At 41.5% G+C, this 24,782-nt stretch overlaps 1 protein-coding gene and 1 pseudogene across 13 annotated transcripts in view; both read left to right on the top strand.

Moving 5' to 3' along the window:
- Positions 1-24,502, top strand: part of Clock (circadian locomotor output cycles kaput) — a 95,736-nt gene extending 71,234 nt beyond the window's left edge. For 9 of the 13 annotated variants that reach the window (XR_001784601.2, XM_017320648.2, XM_017320650.2 and 6 more), the window contains 5 exons: positions 2,822-2,974; positions 4,011-4,205; positions 4,807-5,012; positions 7,143-7,437; positions 17,492-24,502. Coding sequence is in view for 11 of the 13 variants with exons in the window: in XM_017320648.2 (XP_017176137.1) it covers positions 2,822-2,974; positions 4,011-4,205; positions 4,807-5,012; positions 7,143-7,437; positions 17,492-17,671 (1,029 nt within the window). In the remaining 2 variants the exon portion in view is untranslated. The remainder of the gene's footprint in view (positions 1-2,821; positions 2,975-4,010; positions 4,206-4,806; positions 5,013-7,142; positions 7,438-17,491) is intronic. The other 4 variants (XR_001784602.2, XM_017320651.2, XM_017320649.2 and 1 more) reach the window with 1 other exon arrangement.
- Ube2n-ps1 (ubiquitin-conjugating enzyme E2N, pseudogene 1) lies at positions 1,273-2,485 on the top strand (annotated as a pseudogene).
- Positions 24,503-24,782: the final 280 nt, after the last annotated feature.

The raw sequence follows: 24,782 nt of genomic DNA, 5'->3' as shown, positions 1-24,782 counted from the left end.
GTCGCTGTTTTATGCTTTAAAAAGTAATACTCAGAAGTCAGAGATGATGGTGCAATACCTGGGAGGCAGAGGCAGAGGCAGGAGGATCACCACAAGTGTAAAGCCAACCTGGTCTCTGAAAGAGAGTTCCAATCCAGCCAAGGCTACAGAGCAAAGCCATTTTCAAAGAACAAAACAAAACAAAACAAAAAACCTGAAGTAATATTCAGTCTCCTTGGCACAACTTTACAAAGAGCTAGCTCATTTAGCACAACCTTTCTGAAGGTAGCCGTGGAAGGGTAAGGTGGGCATTGCGACTCACTGCAGAAAGGTGAAAGTAGGTGTTCCGTGACGTGAACCGCTCTGCTGTCACACAGAACAGAAGAAGTAAGTGAGCAGTGTCATCAAGTGTGTCTACATTGTAGCTCATTGACTACACATAAAAACCAGAAGACTGAAAACCCTCAATGTAGAGGAATTCATTCATGATTTCTTAGAATTGCTTAGCCTTTAAAAACTAAAGTTTAAACTGGTCTAAGGATAGTATAGATAAAAGGTATAATATGTTTTTCAGAATAGCACCAGAATAAAATATTGGTTGTCAGTCAGATGAAGATGAGTGATTTTGATATGTGGGGAGGAAGGAGGATGCTAGGAACTGAAACTTGGGTTCTTGAACATTCTGGGCAAACACTATACATAAGCCCACAAGCCCTTTCTTTTTACTTTTTATTTTAAGACAGGGCCATAAAATGTTGCCTAGGCTAACCTTGAACTCACTGTTTGTCCAAGGTAGGTCTTGAATTAGTGATCCTCCTGCCTAACTTTGGATAATTCTGCTGATGTACACAAAGAGGGGACTCTCGAGATGACAGAATTTGGTATGGATTCAGTCCAGGTCCGGGTACATTCTCATCTGGTAAAATGTCCAAGTGAAGTGAGCAACTGAAGAACTCATTCTACTAAATTCTTAAGCTACAATAGAAGTTCGGGTTGTTTTTCTTTTTTCTTTTCTTTTTTGACAGGGGCTCACTCTAGCCCTGGCTGACCTAGAACTTTCTAGCCTTGACATCACAGAGATCCGCCTGCCTCTGCCTCCCCAGTGCTAAGAATAAAGGAATGTGCCATCACACCTCCACACACGCACACCGTCTAAATGTAATTTGTTCTTGTAATCAGTCAAGAGTGAGTCAGAACTGACTCTTCCAAGTTGTCTTCTGACCTACACACACATTCAGTGGCATGTGCCCTTACCAGGATGTAAATTGTAACTTAAAAAAAAAGGGACAAGAGCAGAGGCCGAACTCGGGATCTGACAAGATGGCCGGGCTGCCCCGCAGGATCATCAAGGAAACCCAGCGTTTGCTGGCAGAACCAGTTCCTGGCATTAAAGCAGAACCAGATGAGAGCAACGCCCGTTATTTTCATGTGGTCATTGCTGGCCCCCAGGATTCCCCCTTTGAGGGAGGGACTTTTAAACTTGAACTATTCCTTCCAGAAGAATACCCAATGGCAGCACCTAAAGTACGTTTCATGACCAAAATTTATCATCCTAATGTAGACAAGTTGGGAAGAATATGTTTAGATATTTTGAAAGATAAGTGGTCCCCAGCACTGCAGATCCGCACAGTTCTGCTATCAATCCAGGCTTTGTTAAGTGCTCCTAATCCAGATGATCCATTAGCAAATGATGTAGCCGAGCAATGGAAGACCAACGAAGCCCAAGCCATAGAAACAGCGAGAGCATGGACTAGGCTATATGCCATGAACAATATTTAAGTCGATCAGATCATCGAGTGTACACCACTTCTCCTGTTCTGCCAAGACTTCTTCCTTTTTTTGTTTGCATTTAATGGACACAGTCTTAGAAACATTACAGAATAAAAGCCCAGGCATCTTCATCTTTGGTGATTACATGCACATTAGCAAATCTGTCTTGTCCTGATTCACTGTTGTAAAGCATGAGCAGAGGCTAGAAGTACCATCCTGGTTGCTGAGAGATGCTGAGAAGCAGGACTCTCTGCTTTGACTCCTTCCCCATCATGGTTAAAGTACAAGGCACTGTGAATGAAGGTAGTTGTCAGGGTTAGCTGCCAGGGGTATGGGTGTTATTTTATTTTTAGGGGGAAAGTAGTTTTATTTTAATTTTATGGCCCCCTTCCCCCTCCCCCCTCTTAAAGGATCTAATTGCAGTGGTTAAATGCAGCTAACCAGTTTTTTTAGAATATGCTCTCTAGCCAAGTCTAACTTTAGACGCTGTAGATGGACAAGCTTGATTGTCTGAACCAAAATGGGAACATTAAATAAACATCACAGCCCTCACTAATAACATTGTGACTTTGCTGTCAAGTGTAGATTCTCCACCCCCACCCCCACCCCCACCCCGAAAAGACGAAGAAAAAGCTTGTGACCATTTTGTATGGCTTGTCTGGAAACTTCTGTAAATCTTATGTTTTAGTAAAATATTTTTTGTTATTCTAAAAAAAAAAAAAAAAAAAAAAAAAAAGGAAGGGGGTAAAAACTGAAAATGTGAGAACAACCACTAATGTAAGTCAGAGGGAGGACACGTGTACCAGGAGGGGCTCACCTGGCTAGAAACTGCTAGTCACTGCAGTGCCATAGACAGGAAGATACCCACTGGCACTTGTGGTGGAAGAGAGGCGAGCACCTTCCTTTGCAGTTCGCCCAGTGGCCTCTGCGCTGTTGCCGTGGGTCTGCAGGCAGAGACTGGTTCTGAGAGCAGAGATGGAGTGTGGGGAGGAGCTCTCGCCTGACTCCGCTGCTCGTTTCTCACACCGCACAGCTAAAGTGTGTTGTACTCTCTTTCCATGTGCTGCTTCAGTTTCAGTTTTCAGCTCAGTTAGGAGCCATGCAGCATCTAAAAGACCAGCTAGAGCAGCGGACACGGATGATAGAGGCAAATATTCATCGGCAGCAAGAAGAACTAAGGAAAATTCAAGAGCAACTTCAGATGGTCCATGGTCAAGGGCTACAGGTAACTTATTCTGTCTGAGCACAGAGAGAATCTCTTTCACATTTTGAGTTCCTAAAAATTGGCTTTTTTTTTTTTTTTTTTTTTTTTTTTTTTGGTGAAAAGTCAGAGGCAAGAGGTCTTTTTACCCCAGTTCTGTAAATATTGGCTACCTGCTTAATAATATCGAGCCTCTAAAAACACTCATGCTAAGAACACTTCTATCAGATCACTAGTTTTTAGACTAATGAACTCGAAATTTTAATAAGTTCAAGTCCATAATATAAAATTGTATTTTATAGAACACCTAAGGTAGAGAGTTTATAATAGTTTTAGTAAAATGCCAATAGATATGATTCCTATTACTTGACTAAGACACTTACTACTTAGCCAACAGGGCCATCTAGGGCACTAGGGCTTTGCCGAAGGGAAACTAGTTGAGCATGGCTTCTGTACACAGTTGCAAAGGATACAAAGCTGGCAGCAGCAGCCCTCTGAGGAGCACTGAGGAACACAGTTGATGTGTGTGAGAGTGAAAGAAGTGAACGTGTAGCTTCATGTTTTATTGCTACTATCACCGTTCACATGAAATGTTCTAATGACTTATTACTAGACTGTTAAACTTCATTTTGATTGGTTTCTTTCAGTAGTCTCCCTTTTTTTGTTGTCTTGTTTCTTGTTTTTGGTTGTTTGTTTTTTGGGGTTTTTTGTTTGTTTGTTTTTGTTTTTAACTGTAAAGCATTTTTATACTGGAAATGTAGCTCATTGGTAAAATGCTTGTAGCCCTAAGTTTGATTCCCAGTATGCCCCCCCAATGTAATTAAAATTATTTGTGTGTGTGCGTGTACGTGTGTGTGTGTGTGTGTGTATGTGTGTGTGTGCATATATGTGCCATGGAGTATATGCGGGGTTCAGAAGATAACTTTTGAGAATCTGTTCTTCACTATGATATCCAGGAACCAACCACAGGCTGTCAGACTTATGCAGCAAACACTTGTACCTATTGAGCCTTCTTGCCTGCCAAAGAAATTTCATTAAAATGTGATCTTTGTTTTCAAAGATGTTTTTGCAGCAATCAAACCCTGGATTGAATTTTGGTTCTGTTCAACTTTCCTCTGGAAATTCTAATATCCAGCAACTCACACCTGTAAATATGCAAGGCCAGGTTGTCCCTGCTAACCAGGTTCAGAGTGGACATATCAGCACAGGCCAGCACATGATACAGCAACAGACTTTACAAAGTACATCAACTCAGGTAATTGACTAAAATATCTAGTTAAAAAAGGCTGTGTTGTACCAGCCTTTATTTTTTTATAAAAATTAGAGCATAAACTATTGATGGTTAAAAATTTTATAGAATATGTTACTGTTAAATATTTTTATATTTGATAGTTTTGTGATTTGTTTAAGGACTTAGTTAAGTAATTGTACCAAGTTCTTGTAGCTCGCATACTTTCCGTATGTAAAGTCATTGACTTGCCAAAGAGGCTGAGTAGCAAACACTGAATAGACTGTTGGGGAAGCAGGGGCAGTTTACTCAGTCTGTAGGTTGCTGGCAGCTCATTACTGGATATCTGTGACTCCATTTGAAAATCATGAGTGTGTGACTGTCACTGACTTGCTTTTAACCAACAACGTTGTGTGTATTTTACCTAGCTATGAAGATGCTTCTTTTAAAGTCTTAGTTTGCCTTCCATCAAGGACTCCAGGCTAAGTCTGTTAGTACAAATCAGTGTCATTTCTCTCTGAATCATGTATGTTGCTGTCTCTCCTGCTCTGCCACCATTACTAAGTGGTGAGTAGTAGAGGCGTGGTCTCCTGTAACTGTTAGGTAATTTCCATACGATCTTTTCTAGCAGAGTCAACAGAGTGTAATGAGTGGACACAGTCAGCAGACGTCTCTTCCAAGTCAGACACCGAGCACTCTCACAGCCCCACTGTACAATACGATGGTGATTTCCCAGCCTGCAGCTGGGAGCATGGTCCAGATTCCATCCAGTATGCCACAGAACAGTACCCAGAGTGCTACAGTCACTACGTTCACTCAGGACAGACAGATAAGGTAGTTGTCATACTTCATTTGTTATTTGCAGATATGTAAATTGATTGATTAAAAACCTAGGGCTGGAGAGATGGCTCAGCATTTATGAGCACTGACTGCTCTTTCGGAGGTTCTGAGTTTAGGTCCCAGTAACCACATGGTGGCTCACAACCATCATTAATGGAATCTGATGCCCTCTCTTGTATATCTGAAGACAGCTACAGTCTACTCATGTACATAAACTAAATAAAATAAATATTTTTTTAAAAAAAGGACAGGCGGTGGTGGTGCACGCATTTAATCCCAGCACTTGGGAGGCAGAGGCAGAGGCAGAGGCAGGCGGGTTTGTGAGTTCGAGGCCAGCCTGGTCTACAGAGTGAGTTCCAGGACAGCCAGGGCTACACAGAGAAACCCTGTCTCGATAAACCAAAAATAAATAAATAAATATTTTTTTAAAAAAAGTGAAACTAGATGGTCTGGAAGGAGGCTTGGCACTGCAGAGCCCTTGAAGCTCTTCTAGAGCTGAGTTTGGTCCCAGCTCTGGCTCTGGGGTCTCATGACCTCTTCTGGCCTCCCCCATGCCTGCGTGGATGTGGCAGACACAGCAAAAGAAAGTCATAGAAGTAAGTAAATAAAAATATACATTTAGGGGCTGGCTCTCTAAGCCAGGAATAGAGAGCTCACCTTGCATGGGCAGGCCCTCAGTTCAATCCTTTGCATTATGCTTTTTTCCAAAACCAACAATTTATTTTTTAACCATAAAATTTTAATTTGTTGCTTACTATATATAGACAGCTTTTATAAGTTGAAATAAATGCCATATCTGTCATTAAAGACTTAACAGAATAATGTTACATTTTATTTTTCATTCCAAACTGGACTGTCAGAGAAGCCACACTGCAGTGCACTGTCACCCAAAGCTGTTACAGGCTGTGACAGCACAGTCGGCCAAGGCTGTTACAGGCTGTGCACAGCACAGTCGGCCAAGGCTGTTACAGGCTGTGCACAGCACAGTCGGCCAAGGCTGTTACAGGCTGTGCACAGCACAGTCGGCCAAGGCTGTTACAGGCTGTGCACAGCACAGTCGGCCAAGGCTGTTACAGGCTGTGCACAGCACAGTCGGCCAAGGCTGTTACAGGCTGTGCACAGGTGTGCCTTGGGTCTTCTTAGTAAAGGTGGCAAGAGAGCAGCAGGAGGAGAGCTTATCTTTCTGCTCAAAGTTTAAAACTGTATGTTAGTATCTTCCTTTACTTCCCCATATCTCAGATGAGAAAATGTGTGTTGTTAATAGTTTGGCCAAGTGCTACAGCAGAGAAGGTGGCTATGAACTCGTGGTTTCAGAGCTTAGATGCCTAAATAGATGTAACTATTAAAGAAAAAAGGCATTTGGGTCTTGAATGAGAAGTCCAGATAGCTGAATTAAAACAAATCTTTGCATAATTACAGTTTACTGGGAAGGCTTTTTTAAACAATAGGATTTCTGTGGTCTTAAATACATGATATAAAATAGTATCATGGGTTGTTTGTTTGTTTTTTGGTTTTTCGAGACAGGGTTTCACTGTATAGCCCTGGCTGTCCTGGAACTCACTTTGTAGACCAGGCTGACCTCGAGCTCAGAAATTCGCCTGCCTCTGCCTCCCAAGTGCTGGGCTTAAAGGTGTGTGTCACCACTGCCCAGCCTAGTTTCATGTTTTTGTTTCCTTTACAAGTATGCTGCTGCTTACATATTTTGCAGTTGTACTGAGCAATATGATTTTTTTTAAATAACAATTATGTCCAGGCCCAGGAAGCTACAGGATTATATAGGCAATGAGAATAGAGACTGTTGTTGTTTGGAGCCCGCCTGCCTCCCCTTTTCAGCTTGTGTGATATGTGATATGAAAGCCCTTCATCTTGAGAATGAGTATTTTTAAAAGTTGTGTTTTGGCTCTGATATCCCCTGAAAAAAAGTCTTTTAAAATTAGTGTTGGTGCTGTGCTGTGCAAACACTCTACCACTATGTAACATCTTTTGCCTCCAAGGACAGTCTCTGAAAACTAAGAGCATATGCTTTTATAACATAATGAACCATGTCACTGGGCAGTAGCTGAGATAAATATTGCACTGACAGACTGAGTTGTCCTTTTGACTCTATTTTGTTTTCTCTCACAGATTTTCTCAAGGTCAGCAACTTGTGACCAAATTAGTGACTGCTCCTGTAGCTTGTGGGGCCGTCATGGTACCAAGTACCATGCTTATGGGTCAGGTGGTGACTGCCTATCCTACCTTCGCCACACAACAGCAGCAGGCACAGACATTATCGGTAACACAACAGCAGCAGCAGCAGCAGCAGCAGCCACCACAGCAACAGCAACAACAACAGCAGAGTTCCCAGGAACAGCAGCTTCCTTCAGTTCAGCAGCCAGCTCAGGCCCAGCTGGGCCAGCCACCACAGCAGTTCTTACAGGTAACCCCCATGAAGAGGCTGCCCTGAGGGGGTTGCTCTGTTATAATCAGATAAGCTGTTAGATGAATAGGTTTGTAAGGCTCTGGGAAATTCTTAAACACTTTCTGTGGGGTTTCAATATCTAAAGAACCAGATAACAGTGAGATTGGCTGTTTTACCTTTTCTTCAGTCTTAGAAAGCTTTTAGACTTTAAAGTCTTGCCTAGCCATACTCCATTCTCTGAACTTCTGGATAGTGATCGACTTCCTACTCATGTCAGGTCACTTACTGAGCCTATTTTCCCTCCAGAACTTAATAAAAAGAGCTATTTTTTTTTCTTACATACCATCAAACTGTACTTACTGGGCAGGTACATCAAGAACGATCCCTTTTAGCCTAGGAGTTACCTTACTTAACTGATCAAATTTTATTCAACTGTGGTTTTGTTTTGTTGGGTTCCTACCTGGCCTGGAACTCAGAGATTCTCCTGCCTCGAGGCACCACCAAGCCAGCTTATTAGAATTTTCTTGTTAGAAATTAATGTCAAAGGTGAAGTCCAGTGTAGATGCAATATAGGTTTTCATTAGAACTTGAGCTCTAAATTCAGGGTGTCCTTAATTGAGTCATGGCTTCACCATATACATGTGAGCTTTGGCATAGCACTTTAACTCGTCAAACCTCATTAATACATTGGGCATAATAATAGTTCATACTTCATGCCTTTTTAAAAGAAAGCATGTAAATTGCTAAATATACTGTACGGTATGTAGCCAGCTGGCAGAGATGACTGTAATCCTGGAAAATGTAGTAAGACATTTGTATTCATGACAAAACCCACCCAGATACCATGTGGATAAATCATACAGAATGCCTATCCTTAGGTCCAGAGGAAAGTCCCCTGGATGGCAATCCTCAGCAAGGAGCCAGTAGAACTAGTTAGTTCCTAGACTCCAGTGCTGGGGAGTCTGCTGGGGTTTCTGCTGGAGTCCATCTGGGCTAAATGAAATATTGCCTCCTCATACCCACAGTTTTCATAGGGCTTAAGTCTGAAGTACTGCAATTAATAACTGGGTTAGCTATTATTACAAATAATAAAACCAGCCGTAGACTATTCTTTAGGTGACTATAATACATGTTTGATATATATAGATATATATCCTGTGAGAATTAAACAGAAACTTAAAATGTGATAGGCCTTAAGGTCTCAGTGTTCTAGATCTATCAAAGATGACAGGCCCTTAAAAAGAATGAACATTTGGGGCCATGGACGTGGCTTAATAAGTAAAGTGCTTCCTGCTGAGCCTGATGTCCTGAGCTCAATCTCCAAGTCCCACGTGGTAGAAGAAATTGTTCTCTTATCTCCACATATGAACCCTGGCAGGTGCACACACAAACACAATGAATAAATGTTTAAAAATATTTTTAATACAAATGAACAGTCTCTTCTTCCCTGCCCCCACCACAAAAACGCACCCTTCAAACAAAAGAGCCATAAAGATACTAGATATTAGATATTAGATGCAATGCTTTCCCTAAACACATTTTATAGACGACACATAATTTCACTTTTCTAATGAGCTTCTTTGAAATTGTACTTGTGTTGTGGTCAGGGAATTAAATAGTATAAATCCCTTTGTCTTACTAAGACTTATTCTAGTAACAGATCAAGATGAAAACTCGTAAAGGTCCTTGGCAGGTTTTCTTGTCTTAGGTTTGAAGACTGTCCTTGTGTTCATAGGCAGACTTGGAGATGTCAGGCCCCCACGTTAGCTTCAGTTCAAACAAGTTGTAGCAAGTGTGTTATGTCCCAGAAGTACTTTCCTTGAAAACTCTCCCATCTTCTCAGCTAGTCCGTTTTTGTGTACCAGTTACATACAGATGAACAGACAGCCAGAAGTTAAAGCATGATGGACAAACAGTCGTAAAATTGAGACTTTGAAGGTCATACAGGAAATGAAGCACCCACTGTGTCTGGTTCTTGCTGGGGAGTGCTCCTGCTTTATTCTGTTACCTCATACAGCCACACAGGACCCAGCCTCCAGCTGTGTCCTCCTTTTTCTGTAGTGTTAGTAAAAGTGACTGCTATGCTGAGTTTGTACAAAGTGAAAAGGCCAAGGCTGAGAGAAGTGGACAGCTTGACCAAGTCATGCATCTACAAATGGAATAGCTCAAGTTAACCCAAGTCTGCGTAAGGCCTGTGCTTGCTGTCTGACTTTACGGTGTGTGGAGGCTAGCAGTTGGTCAGCCTCAGGTGGTGTTCCTCAGTCTACCTTAGTTTTTTTGTTTTTTTTGGTTTTTTTTTTTTTTGAAACAGGATCTGTAGTGAGAATTTTGGTTTCCTTAAAAACACAGAATACATTTTCATTGTAATCTCGGGTATGGGATATGGGGCTGCTTCAAACTGTCCCCAGCAGCTGACGGTGATTTGCCTCGTCCTCTAGCAGGGCTGTGATTTGACCTGCTGCAGATAGGGTCTATGATTGTGTGACATTTGAAATTCTGGGGACTTTTCAGAGGGTATTTAAATGCTAGGGCCCCTGAGAGGTGGGTTGTTGGTTGGTTGCTGTTGAAGTTTGTTAAGTAGTTGTGCATAAAGAAGAAAGAAGGGCGGCGCCATCTTCAGCTCCAGATAGCCGGCCACCTTCCTGGTGAGAGCACGGGGGTCTGCCAGGCCTGAGAGGTTTGTGGCACAGGCGCCGGCGGGAGCCTTCTTGGCTCCGGGACTCCGCGGAGGGCAGGCTGCACGGGTGACCGTGTGGAATACAGAGTGCCAGCCGTTTCTGGGACGGGCGAGAGTCGCAGAGCTTCTGGGCGGCGTCATCTTCAGCTCCAGACAGCCGGCCACCTTCCTGGTGAGAGCACGGGGGTCTGCCAGGCCTGAGAGGTTTGTGGCACAGGCGCCGGCGGGAGCCTTCTTGGCTCCGGGACTCCGCGGAGGGCAGGCTGCACGGGTGACCGTGTGGAATACAGAGTGCCAGCCGTTTCTGGGACGGGCGAGAGTCGCAGAGCTTCTGGGCGGCGCCATCTTCAGCTCCAGACAGCCGGCCACCTTCCTGGTGAGAGCACGGGGGTCTGCCCGGCCTGAGAGGTTTGTGGCACAGGCGCCGGCGGGAGCCTTCTTGGCTCCGGGACTCCGCGGAGGGCAGGCTGCACGGGTGACCGTGTGGAATACAGAGTGCCAGCCGTTTCTGGGACCGGCGAGAGTCGCAGAGCTTCTGGGCGGCGCCATCTTCAGCTCCAGACAACCAGCCACCTTCCCGGCAAGAGCCACAGAGCTTCTGAGGCAGCGCCATCCTCAGCTCCAGACGGCCGGCCTCCTTCCGGACAAGAGCCACAGAGCTTCTCAGGCGGCGACATCTTCGACTCCAGACAACTGGCCACCTTCCTGGCCAAAGCAACACAGCTTCTGGGAAAGATCCTGTTTTGGGCCTTCACCTTCAGCCAGGAGGAGGTCCAAACACCAGATAACTGTACACCTTCCCTGAAAGAGGAGAGCTTGCCTACAGAGACTGCTCTGACCACTGAAACTCAGAGAAGAGAGCTTGTCTCCCACGCCTGCTGATAGAGGGTAACAAAATCAACAGAGGAACAATCTCTTAACAAAGACAACTATAACAACTAACTCCAGAGATTGCCAGATGGCGAAAGGTAAACGTAAGAATCCTACTAACAAAAGCCAGGACCACTCACCATCATCAGAACCCAGAACGCCCACTTCGCCCAATCCAGGACACCCTAACACACCTGAAAAGGTAGGCCTGGATTTAAAAGCATATCTCATGATGATGGTAGAGGACATAAAGAAGGAATTCAATAACTCACTTAAAGAAATACAGGAGAACACTGCTAAAGAGTTACAAGTCCTTAAAGAAAAACAGGAAAACACTGCTAAAGAGTTACAAGTCCTTAAAGAAAAACAGGAAAACACAACCAAACAGGTAGAAGTCCTTATAGAAAAACAGGAAAACACATCCAAACAGGTGAGGGAAATGAACAAAACCATACTAGACCTAAAAAGGGAAGTAGACACAATAAAGAAAACCCAAAGTGAGGCGACGCTGGAGATAGAAACCCTAGGAAAGAAATCTGGAACCATAGATGCCAGCATCAGCAACAGAATACAAGAGATGGAAGAGAGAATCTCAGGTGCAGAAGACTCCATAGAGAACATCGGCACAACAATCAAAGAAAATGGAAAATGCAAAAAGATCCTAACTCAAAACATCCAGGAAATCCAGGACACAATGAGAAGACCAAACCTACGGATAATAGGAGTGGATGAGAATGAAGATTTTCAACTCAAAGGACCAGCAAACATCTTCAACAAAATTATTGAAGAAAACTTCCCAAATCTAAAGAAAGAGATGCCCATGAACATACAAGAAGCCTACAGAACTCCAAATAGACTGGACCAGAAAAGAAATTCCTCCCGACACATAATAATCAGAACACCAAATGCACTAAATAAAGATAGAATACTAAAAGCAGTAAGGGAAAAAGGTCAAGTAACATATAAAGGCAAGCCTATCAGAATTACACCAGATTTTTCACCAGAGACTATGAAAGCCAGAAGAGCCTGGACAGATGTTATACAGACACTAAGAGAACACAAATGCCAGCCCAGGCTACTATACCCAGCCAAACTCTCAATTACCATAGATGGAGAAACCAAAGTATTCCACGACAAAACTAAATTCACCCATTATCTCTCCACGAATCCAGCTCTTCAAAGGATAATAACAGAAAAAAACCAATACAAGGACGGGAACCACGCCCTAGAAAAAACAAGAAGATAATCCCTCAACAAACTAAAAGAAGACAGCCACAAGAACAGAATGCCAACTTTAACAACAAAAATAACAGGAAGCAACAATTACCTTTCCTTAATATCTCTTAATATCAATGGACTCAATTCCCCAATAAAAAGACATAGACTAACAGACTGGCTACACAAACAGGACCCAACATTCTGCTGCTTACAGGAAACCCATCTCAGGGAAAAAGACAGACACTACCTCAGAGTGAAAGGCTGGAAAACAATTTTCCAAGCAAATGGTCTGAAGAAACAGGCTGGAGTAGCCATTCTAATATCGGATAAAATCGACTTCCAACCCAAAGTTATCAAAAAAGACAAGGAGGGACACTTCATACTCATCAAAGGTAAAATCCTCCAAGAGGAACTCTCAATTCTGAATATCTACGCTCCAAATGCAAGGGCAGCCACATTCATTAAAGACACTTTAGTAAAGCTCAAAGCACACATTGCACCTCACACAATAATAGTGGGAGACCTCAACACACCACTTTCATCAATGGACAGATCGTGGAAACAGAAACTAAACAGGGACACAGTGAAACTAACAGAAGTTATGAAACAAATGGACCTGAGAGATATCTACAGAATATTTAATCCTAAAACAAAAGGATATACCTTCTTCTCAGCACCTCACGGGACCTTCTCCAAAATTGACCATATAATTGGTCACAAAATAGGCCTCAACAGATACAAAAATATTGAAATTGTACCATGTATCCTATCAGACCACCATGGCCTAAGACTGATCTTCAATAACAACATTAAGAATGGAAAGCCAACATTCACGTGGAAACTGAACAACACTCTTCTCAATGATACCTTGGTCAAGGAAGGAATAAAGAAAGAAATTAAAGACTTTTTAGAGTTTAATGAAAATGAAGCCACAACGTACCCAAACCTTTGGGACACAATGAAAGCATTTCTAAGAGGGAAACTCATAGCTCTGAGTACCTCCAAGAAGAAACGGGAGAGAGCACATACTAGCAGCTTGACAACACATCTAAAAGCTCTAGAAAAAAAGGAAGCAAATTCACCCAAGAGGAGTAGACGGCAGGAAATAATCAAACTCAGGGGTGAAATTAACCAAGTGGAAACAAGAAGAACTATTCAAAGAATTAACCAAACGAGGAGTTGGTTCTTTGAGAAAATCAACAAGATAGATAAGCCCTTAGCTAGACTCACTAGAGGGCAAAGGGACAAAATCCTAATCAACAAAATCAGAAATGAAAAGGGAGACATAACAACAGATCCTGAAGAAATCCAAAACACCATCAGATCCTTCTACAAAAGCTTATACTCAACAAAACTGGAAAACCTGGACGAAATGGACAAATTTCTGGACAGATACCAGGTACCAAAGTTGAATCAGGATCAAGTTGACCTTCTAAACAGTCCCATATCCCCTAAAGAAATAGAAGCAGTTATTAATAGTCTCCCAGCCAAAAAAAGCCCAGGACCAGATGGGTTTAGTGCAGAGTTCTATCAGACCTTCAAAGAAGATCTAATTCCAGTTCTGCACAAACTATTTCACAAGATAGAAGTAGAAGGTACTCTACCCAACTCATTTTATGAAGCCACTATTACTCTGATACCTAAACCACAGAAAGATCCAACAAAGATAGAGAACTTCAGACCAATTTCTCTTATGAATATCGATGCAAAAATCCTTAATAAAATTCTCGCTAACCGAATCCAAGAACACATTAAAGAAATCATCCATCCTGACCAAGTAGGTTTTATTCCAGGGATGCAGGGATGGTTTAATATACGAAAATCCATCAATGTAATCCATTATATAAACAAACTCAAAGACAAAAACCACATGATCATCTCGTTAGATGCAGAAAAAGCATTTGACAAGATCCAACACCCATTCATGATAAAAGTTTTGGAAAGATCAGGAATTCAAGGCCCATACCTAAACATAATAAAAGCAATCTACAGCAAACCAGTAGCCAACATCAAAGTAAATGGAGAGAAGCTGGAAGCAATCCCACTAAAATCAGGGACTAGACAAGGTTGCCCACTTTCTCCCTACCTTTTCAACATAGTACTTGAAGTATTAGCCAGAGCAATTCGACAACAAAAGGAGATCAAGGGGATACAAATTGGAAAAGAGGAAGTCAAAATATCACTTTTTGCAGATGATATGATAGTATATATAAGTGACCCTAAAAATTCCACCAGAGAACTCCTAAACCTGATAAACAGCTTTGGTGAAGTAGCTGGATATAAAATTAACTCAAACAAGTCAATGGCCTTTCTCTACACAAAGAATAAACAGGCTGAGAAAGAAATTAGGGAAACAACACCCTTCTCAATAGTCACAAATAATATAAAATATCTCGGCGTGACTCTAACTAAGGAAGTAAAAGATCTGTATGATAAAAACTTCAAGCCTCTGAAGAAAGAAATTAAAGAAGATCTCAGAAGATGGAAAGATCTCCCATGCTCATGGATTGGCAGGATCAACATTGTAAAAATGGCTATCTTGCCAAAAGCAATCTACAGATTCAATGCAATCCCCATCAAAATTCCAACTCAATTCTTCAACGAATTAGAAGGAGCAATTTGCAAATTCATCTGGAATAACAAAAAACCTAGGATAGCAAAAACTCTTCTCAAGGATAAAAGAACCTCTGGTGGAATCACCATGCCTGACCTAAAGCTTTACTACAGGGCAATTGTGATAAAACTGCATGGTACTGGTATAGAGACAGACAAGTAGACCAATGGAATAGAATTGAAGACCCAGAAATGAACCCACACACCTATGGTCACTTGATCTTCGACAAGGGAGCTAAAACCATCCAGTGGAAGAAAGACAGCATTTTCAACAATTGGTGTTGGCACAACTGGTTGTTATCATGTAGAAGAATGCGAATCGATCCATACTTATCTCCTTGTACTAAGGTCAAATCTAAGTGGATCAAGGAACTTCACATAAAACCAGAGACACTGAAACTTATAGAGGAGAAAGTGGGGAAAAGCCTTGAAGATATGGGTACAGGGGAAAAATTCCTGAACAGAACAGCAATGGCTTGCTCTGTAAGATCGAGAATTGACAAATGGGACCTAATGAAACTCCAAAGTTTCTGCAAGGCAAAAGACACCGTCAATAAGACAAAAAGACCACCAACAGATTGGGAAAGGATCTTTACCTATCCTAAATCAGATAGGGGACTAATATCCAACATATATAAAGAACTCAAGAAGGTGGACTTCAGAAAATCAAATAACCCCATTAAAAAATGGGGCTCAGAACTGAACAAAGAATTCTCACCTGAGGAATACCGAATGGCAGAGAAGCACCTGAAAAAATGCTCAACATCCTTAATCATCAGGGAAATGCAAATCAAAACAACCCTGAGATTCCACCTCACACCAGTCAGAATGGCTAAGATCAAAAATTCAGGTGACAGCAGATGCTGGCGTGGATGTGGAGAAAGAGGAACACTCCTCCATTGTTGGTGGGATTGCAGGCTTGTACAACCACTCTGGAAATCAGTCTGGCGGTTCCTCAGAAAACTGGATATAGTACTACCGGAGGATCCAGCAATACCTCTGCTGGGCATATATCCAGAAGATGCTGCAACTGGTAAGAAGGACACATGCTCCACTATGTTCATAGCAGCCTTATTTATAATAGCCAGAAGCTGGAAGGAACCCAGATGCCCTTCAACAGAGGAATGGATACAGAAAATGTGGTACATCTACACAATGGAGTACTACTCAGCTATTAAAAAGAATGAATTTATGAAATTCCTAGCCAAATGGATGGACCTGGAGGGCATCATCCTGAGTGAGGTAACACATTCACAAAGGAACTCACACAATATGTACTCACTGATAAGTGGATATTAGCCCAAAACCTAAGATACCCAAGATATAAGATACAATTTCCTAAACACATGAAACTCAAGAAAAATGAAGACTGAAGTGTGAACACTATGCCCCTCCTTAGAAGTGGGAACAAAACACCCTTGGAAGGAGTTACAGAGACAAAGTTTGGAGCTGAGATAAAAGGATGGACCATGTAGACACTAGCATATCCGGGGATCCATCCCATAATCAGCTTCCAAATGCTGACACCATTGCATACACTAGCAAGATTATGATGAAAGGACCCTGATATAGCTGTCTCTTGTCAGAGTATGCCTGGGCCTAGCAAACATAGAAGTGGATGCTCACGGTCGGCTATTGGATGGATCACATGGCCCCCAATGAAGGAGCTAGAGAAAGTACCAAAGAAGCTAAAGGGATCTGCAACCCTATAGGTGGAACAACATTATGAACTAACCAGTACCCCGGAGCTCTTGACTCTAGCTGCATATGCATCAAAAGATGGCCTAGTCGGCCATCACTGGAAAGAGAGGCCCATTGGACACGCAAACTTTATATGCCCCAGTACAGGGGAACGCCAGGGCCATAAAAGGGGAGTGGGTGGGTAGGGGAGAGGGGGTGGGTGGCTATGGGGGACTTTTGGTATAGCATTGCAAATGTAAATGAGCGAAATACCTAATAAAAAATGGGGAAAAAAAAAAAAGGAAAAAAAAAAAAAAAAAGAAGAAAGAAGAAATTAGCTATCCTGATGGTGAAGATCAAACTTGCCCTAAGGAACCCAGCACCCCTAATTAGCACAAAGTGGTCTAATAACATTGCCTTCTATTCCCTGACTTTATCCAGGGATATTCCTTTCTTTTCTATCCTTTTCTCTCTAGTGTTAGGGCATTGAAAGGGTGGAAAAAGTGGAGAAGGGTGGAAGAAAGAAGAACCCACAAAGTAGCAAATGCCCTCTACAAGGGTCTCATGAGACCGTGGTTTATTCACTAGGTTAGGTTGGTTGGCTGGTGAGCCTCGGAAATCCTGTCTCTATCTCTCACACTGGGAGTACAATTGATTCTTTACCAACAGGCAGACTTGTGTGCACTGTCAGTCTGACCAGGCAGTGTTCGTGTCCTATCCAGACACAGCTGTGCTCTAGTTTACTGCTTAGAATTTGGGCCTGTAGGAAATAAAAATATGTGGCTTGTCTCAAGACAGATTATACTTTGTACCATGAAATTCCCATCAAGAATTCCTCAAAAAAGTCAAATCTTACGTGTTCAGAAAGAAGGCAAGGTTTTTGTTTTCCAAAAATAGTTTTTAGATTAGCAAACAGAATGAGAGTTTAAAGCCCTGTGTCTGTGGGCTGTGGGCAGTGTGAACTGACGAGTGTGAAGGCAGGAAGCCAGACTGCATCATCCTTTTTGTTTTTAGACATCTAGGTTGCTCCACGGGAATCCTTCGACACAGCTCATCCTCTCTGCTGCCTTTCCACTACAACAGAGCACTTTCCCTCCTTCGCACCACCAGCAACACCAGCCTCAGCAGCAACAGCAGCTTCCTCGGCACAGGACTGACAGCCTGACTGACCCTTCCAAGGTCCAGCCACAGTAGCACACACACTTCCTCTCTGACATGCGAGAGGAAGGGGATGGCCAGAAAGAATCGCTCAGTTGGCATGCGGTCAGAAGTTGAACAGTTTCACGAGGGTGGTCTTGAGTGTTCAGTCCCTTGATGAGACGGTAGGGAAGTGCTGCCCAGTGCTTCAGATGTCCATTAAATACCAGCCAGTGGGAAATGGTCATAGGGACACAGCCAATTCTGACAGTTTCTTTGCCCAGGTATTTTTTGATAGAAAGAGTATATTGCCAAATGCTAACAAGCTCAGCTATCAACCAGATCTTTACTGAATCCGAAGAGCACTAACAGTGTTGGTAGCTTTAGTGGGTCTGTGCCTGCATCAAATATTACAGAGGGCACACCACTGCCAGGGGTTTGCTTAGAATGCCATGAAGATAGTCCAGTAGTTAATAGTCCCCACCCCAAACTCCTCTCCCTGTTCAGACAATGATGGAACCGTGATGACTTTGAGAATGTTGTGCAGGTTTGAATTCACTGTGTACAGATGCTGTAGTGTCTCTGTGTCTGGATGGAGGAGAGAAAGCCACTTTGATACAGAAAGCATTATCTGTCCCTCACAGGTATGAGTGCATTTCATTAGGTTTGACACCATGTACAAACTGATAACAACCTCTCTTTTTTCATTTTGTTTACAACACAGTAGTGTTCTCGTTACTTTTCCAGGGCACAAGTCTTTTTGTCCGTGCTTTGGCTGTGATGTCACAGTTTGTTCAGTGAGGTAACAATGTGCTGCTGGGAATGGATTTTTTTTAAGGTTAAATTATTGCTACATTTCCACTTACTCAGAAATATCCCTTATTTCATTATTTTTCAATTATGTTTGAGAGAATTGCACTGCTTTATTATTTTAGATGGTTGGTTGAGAGTTTAATCACATATTTTGATATATTTCATAGTTGGAATATTTATGTAAATGGTTTTCAACAAGCCTGAAAGTAATTTCAAGAATGTTTCAGTTGTAAGAGTAAAGTTTGCACACAAAACATTTTAGGCACTTTTTTAACATTCTCAGAGGTGGGAATTTTAACTTTTAGGATTTGTTGGAATCTTTTTATTATCTTTAAAAATTTCAATGCTTCTTTTAGTCAGAAATGATTCAGGGTTATTTGAGGGGAAAAAACCCATAGTGCCTTGATTTTAATTCAGGTGATAACTCACCATCTTGAATTCATTGTCTGGTTTCAGTAGCAGTTTTGAAACCTTAGTACATTTTTAGCAGCAGTGTCATTCTCAAGTCCCCATGAGGACTGCTGCGTCTCTTGGGCTGCCTGACAGCGTCACAGCTGGGAATGGGATCCCAAAATCGTTTCCTGTTTGCATCTTCCTCTAAAGCTAAGTAACTCTTTTAGGAATTACCAGTAAATACTTGCTCAGAGACAAGGGACAAGTTGTCTTTAATTTTCATTGCAGCACTAGAATAATGTAACTCACATGCTTTTTAAACATTAAGATTTCATTTGGCAATATCATTCTCTACAGGTAATAAACTCCAACAAAGCTACATACATTTTAAAAGGCATTTTTTTAGATTTTATGGTACTAATAATGAGTTTTTCAATTAAAGAACAAAAGATCAGTAGGATATAGAATATCAAGTATTACTGAGAAAAGGGAGGATAAGTGTGGCACATTAGAATTGACCTTAAAAGGAAAGTATGTGATGGTGAGGTGCTAAACTGGTTTCAGCAGTGCAGATAACCTAAGGCAGAGTTGCTAGATCAGGGCTTGGGGAACTCGGAGTCAGCTATCTGTCTCTAGCTTTGCTCTCATCATCAGTAAGTGTGTCTTTGTTTTCCTGTTTACCTGACTGCAATTAAGTTAGCAAGTTAGTGATAAAAAGAAAACAACCAAAGAAAATTGGTACCTACTCTTCTGCATAAGAAGTGTGTCTAGATACCAGTCAGTAACTCACATATCACAGAGTTCTTCTAGCTGACATTCATACGAATACCAGAAATAGTTGTGAGAATACACATTTATGCAAGTTTGTGCACACGTGACGAAATCAATGTAAGTCGAGCACCCACATTGCTTTTCTCCCTTCCACATTGCCTTCTTCTCTTTGGCCATTCCATGTCCTCGGAGTCGGAGCTGTGCCTCGTTTATCTTTTTGCATCACATAGCGATAAGAATTTAGCTACAGGAGATACAACATGCTAGTTATGTAATGCCTGCTGTTCTTCACAGTTCATCTCCCTGCTTAAAAGTAGCAGTTGATAAGAAACTCTAGCTGCTAAGGCTGCTGTCCACACGGAGATGCATGCTGGGCAACAGTTGTCAGCACTAGCTGCCTCTTAGCTCCTTAATTCTTGGTTCCTTTGGATGGCAAACTGTCTTTGTCTGCTCCCCACACGACTCCAGTATTCTGAAGAAAGTTCATCTTTTGCCTGTTCATTTCTGTAGCCAAAGCTGACTGAAACCCCAAATCTAAATCATGAAAAGATACCAAAAAGAAACACTTCTCAGCTTCTTAGAAACCTTAACTTCTCTTGCTGTATTTCATGGATTTGATTTTCTTTGAAATTTTTGATTCTGGGCAGCGCCTTTTAATTAAGAAATTGTTAGGATGAAGGTCAAACAGGTTCTCATTGCCCTGCAGGTACCTTGCTCTGGACTGCTTCTGTATGGGGTGACTTGGGGTTGCTGAACACACAGGATTAGAACAGTAAACACAAAGCTGCCCTTGAGGCTGGCGTTAAACCAGAGCCTCAATATTGAAAATATCAAGTCCTCTTTCCTTCCTTAGAGACGAGACTGTGAGAGGAAAGCAACTGTGGTAGGTGGGCTTGCTTGCACATGAGCACCAAGACCATTCCCCAAGCTCTATCCTCAGGGTAGCATTTAGAGTGCTGTGTTCTGCTGTCACATAGACATGGCTTAGGGATGTAGCACTAATAAAAGAATGCCCGTGCTTTTGAATAGTTGTGATAGCAAACTCTAGGCTAACTAGCAAGTGTTTGAATTCTGTGTGCTGTATAGTAGTTGGTCATTGCCTTAAAGCAGTCTCTTGGAAGTTGGGAGCACTGAAGCAGTCCAACCATATATGGGCATCACGTTGAGGGAGATGAGCCTTGTTCAAGCCTTAGAAAGGACCCTTAGTCTACACAGGTAGATTCTTTTCACTTGGATATTACTGTGTTTAAAATGTTTCCACTATGTTGAGGCAGTTTTTTAAAGTGGAACACAGATAGGATTTTTAGTATTTCTTTTTTTGTTTCTTTGGTGATTAAAGGTTTGTTGGTAGACATTTGTGTAAAAGTTGTTCAAGCCTATCATCTTTCCAGTACTTGTGGTCCTGTTCTTAGTACCAGAGTCCACAATGGAAAGTGTAAACACTGGATATTAATATTGCTGAGGGTGCATAGCCAGGTGTGAGCTGACTGGAACTTCTCAGTGGTGAAGAAACAGCACAACGGCACTTGCCATTTTCATAGTGATTGCATAAAGAGACCTTCTAAGTTTGTCTGGATTGAGTGAACACTCTTCTAAGAGGAGCTTCTCAAGTAAATGCAAAGGAAAAGAGTTGACTATTTTTATAGCATATTTAATATATTTGTATATAACTATGAGTGTAGTAGGAACCCTCCACATGCCTCCCACTTTTCTAATTCCCTCCCCTTCTGCCGTAGCCCTAGTCCAGCCTCATCCGCATGGGTAATGTGCCTACTGTCAGCCTACCTACCAAAAGATAGTGCTGCTGCTTTCTGAGACAGGTGAGATCAGACTCTCATGCCTGGGGATCCTTATGGGAGGAATAGCACACACTTAGAACAACATACCACAGTTTAAGAGCATCATTTTGAAAGGTAATAAGCACTTTATTGCAATTATTCATTTAGATAAAGTTTGTATCTTAGGCATTAACCGTTTTTAAAGGATCCCTAATCATCACTTAGGTGAAATGATAAACGACACATTTCTGAGAAATGTTCAGGTCCAGTGAACCGTAGCAGGTTTATGGGAATGATTTCAAGGTAGCCAAATAAACTCTGACTTTTGTTTTGAATGTGGTGGAGTCAGGAGATTGTAGATGTGTAGTTTGATTTAAACACTATTGTAAACCTATCTTGCCTATTGTGTGGACACCAAAAGAGACCAATGAGCCTGTTTATTTTCAGAGGTCTAGGAATATGCATCTGTCTGAGTAGATATACAGAACTAATCTATAAACGGTTGGTAGTAATATTTTAGGATACAGTAACTTCAAGAATTATTGAGTGTTTTAAATGTGCCCTGAAATGTTGGCATGTCATTTCAGCGTTCCCATTTGAGTTGCTCTTGTAATATTTTTGCACAAAAAGGACTGAGAAAAGACTGCTTTGGTTGAAGAAAACTATAATTTGGTCTTATTTTAATGTCTCCTGTGGAAACACTGGAGGTAAATTTGTTGGCATAGTTACTAATTCAGGATATTTAAAACAGTGTTGAACAGCTCATCAGAAATTAAGCAAACTTATATATTTAAAAATTAAAAATCTTTTTTTCCATGTGACTGTTTTGCATATTTTTTCCGTTGTCATACCACACTACATTCCTTGGTTTTTTTTCTGAAATAATAATTTGTGAAAGATTTGAGTATTCAACAATATTTTTTAAGACGCCTGGGTTTTCCCAGGAAAATGTCCTAGTGAAGTAAGTTATAGCTATATATAGTTTGTGGAGACTATTGAGATTCCATCAACACCACCAGCAAACACTGAGGTGCTGAACCAAGAGACAATCATAATAGTAAGTATTTACAGGACTTAGGAGAGGCTGCAAGGAACACTTGTTCCCAAAGCAGTTCTCTGGGTCTCCTAAATAAAATGGCTGTGTATTTAGATTTCTACATTGTGTAGTTGGTGATTTATTTAATTTATTGCATCATTTTCTTGTCGTTGGAGAACTTGCTCTTGTTTGGGGCAGTCACTACCCTACCCTCTAGTGACTCCCCACTGACAGATCATTGGGATCCATTGTGCATCACGATGGTGATGGAGGGTGAACCTGAATGTCCCTGCACTTCCCTCCTGCTCTGAATTCATTTAAGAAAAGAACATTAAAAGCTAACTCCTTTTAGCTCTGGTCACATAGTGTCACTTGTTGCCTTCTCTGATTCATGGGCACTTTTTATACATTCGTTTCCCCAACACAGTCAAAAAGGCCAGTAAGACAGAACCAAGGGCACATGTTGCCTCTGTTGCCCATTTGGGGAAATGCTAGCAAAGTAATATCTATTAATGACTGTCGTCACTACATCCATATATAGAAGTCCTTCTATATAGTTGAACAGTGTATGCACACTGAAAACTTTGAAAAGTTGGCTGTCTTTTAGATCCTCCATAGTCCAGTAAAGTGGTGCTTGAACATAGGGAGTCTAGTTGTGTGAGGATCCTTCCTGCTCACGTGACCAAAGTGGGCTATGGTCCTCCTTTAGCACGGTTGCGGCTCTGGAGTCCCACAGTCAGGGTCTAACACACATAGGGATCCCCTGGAGAGCAGTTATTAAAATACTGTCAGACACAAACTGGGTTTATTACTTAAGAGGCATCTAACTCTGAGGGGCATAAATTCAAAATATACCATTTTTAGATGTTTGCTTTTAAATCAGTGAAAACAAACTGTGACATCGCTTTAAGAAATGACTTTTCAAATGTTTTGAGTTGGCCTGTACTGGTTCACATTTATTGCTGACAATGGTTTGAAGAGTACTACAAAGCTTATTTAAAAAAAAAAAAAAAAAAGAAAGAAGGAAAGAAAGAAAGAAAGAAAAAGTTAAGTTGATTTCAAGCAAAGACATTGCCTTCAAAAAGTCCCTTACTAATAAGCAAGGGGTATGTCAGCCAGAACTGGAATTTACACCATTCTAAAATTATTTTGAAATCTATTTTACTGTGGTTTAAGTTGGGAAAAGCTCCAGTATAGCACTTTCATATTCACCCTGTGTAAAGATTAAAGCCCAAAGACAAATTAATGCTGTATTAAAACCAGTTAGTGCAAAAACTATAAATATAAGTTTTATCTTTGTAAACTCTGTTAAATCAGTTGGTAGTTGTACAAACATGCACCAGATTTCTCTTAAGTTCCGTGTGGTCTTGCTGTGCTGTTCCTGACATTGCTGTCCTTACTGCTTGGTTCTGGGTTTAAACTAAAACAAGAATAAGCAGAGCGCATCCCTTGCAGCTCCAAAAGAGGGGCACGATATGGCTGTGTATCTCCAGATGAGAATTCCTCCCCTCCTAAAGCAAACATTGAATTGAGACTTACACTCTTTCAGGTGTTTACCCCTTTGCCAAAACTAGAAATATGAAGGATTATGAGTGATTTCAATGGTGCTATATTAGGTTCCCTGGTTTTCATAAGCTATGTTTGGAAATACAGCACTGAATAAAATGCAGACTCTTGCTACCAGCTGCATATTGCCGTTGTAATTGGGTCCAGTACAATTGGATATACTTGTTTATCAAAGTTACCCTTTGAAGAAGTAAAACTGGTACACCAGCATGCCTTCACTCAGGCCTCCTGCTGTATGACATGCACAGCTTTAACGTAAAATCACAACAAACCATCATAATGCTCTTTTCTCTAGACCCTTGTAATGTATTCAGAACCTAAAACTACAGCAAAAGAGCCAAGCAGTAGCAATGTTTGTTTTTTTTTTTTTTTGTAAATGTAAAAATAATTAGCTCTAGACCTGTTTCCTTTGATTTAAAAATAAAGAATGCCTCAGTGCTGCTCTCAGTGTCACCTGCTTATGTGGCACATATGTGTAAGAGTCCCATTTTGGATTTATAGAACAACTATTAAATGTTTTTAAATCTGTCAGTGACATTTTCCTTTCTTTATTCAACACTGGGGCCTGATTGTGTCAACAATGTTTACCTTATACCTTCCACTTTCTCTAAGCAACGATGTCCTGCTGCTACAAGACTTCTTCCTCCAAGACTGGTTCCCCATCCCCATCTCTGGCTGGGGCTCGGCAGCTTACAGCTGCTTTCTACACTTACCTCGTCTCTCACCAGTCTACAAGGTGTAGTATGGGGACATGGCTTACAATTTTTTAAAAGTGTTTTAACTCATGGGCATTGTTTTTCTATTGTCTAAT

This window comes from Mus musculus, chromosome 5, assembly GCF_000001635.26.
Source record: "Mus musculus strain C57BL/6J chromosome 5, GRCm38.p6 C57BL/6J".
Lineage (NCBI taxonomy): Eukaryota > Metazoa > Chordata > Mammalia > Rodentia > Muridae > Mus > Mus musculus.
Note: the sequence above shows the minus strand (reverse complement) of the source record. Positions and strands in the feature narration are given on the sequence as shown.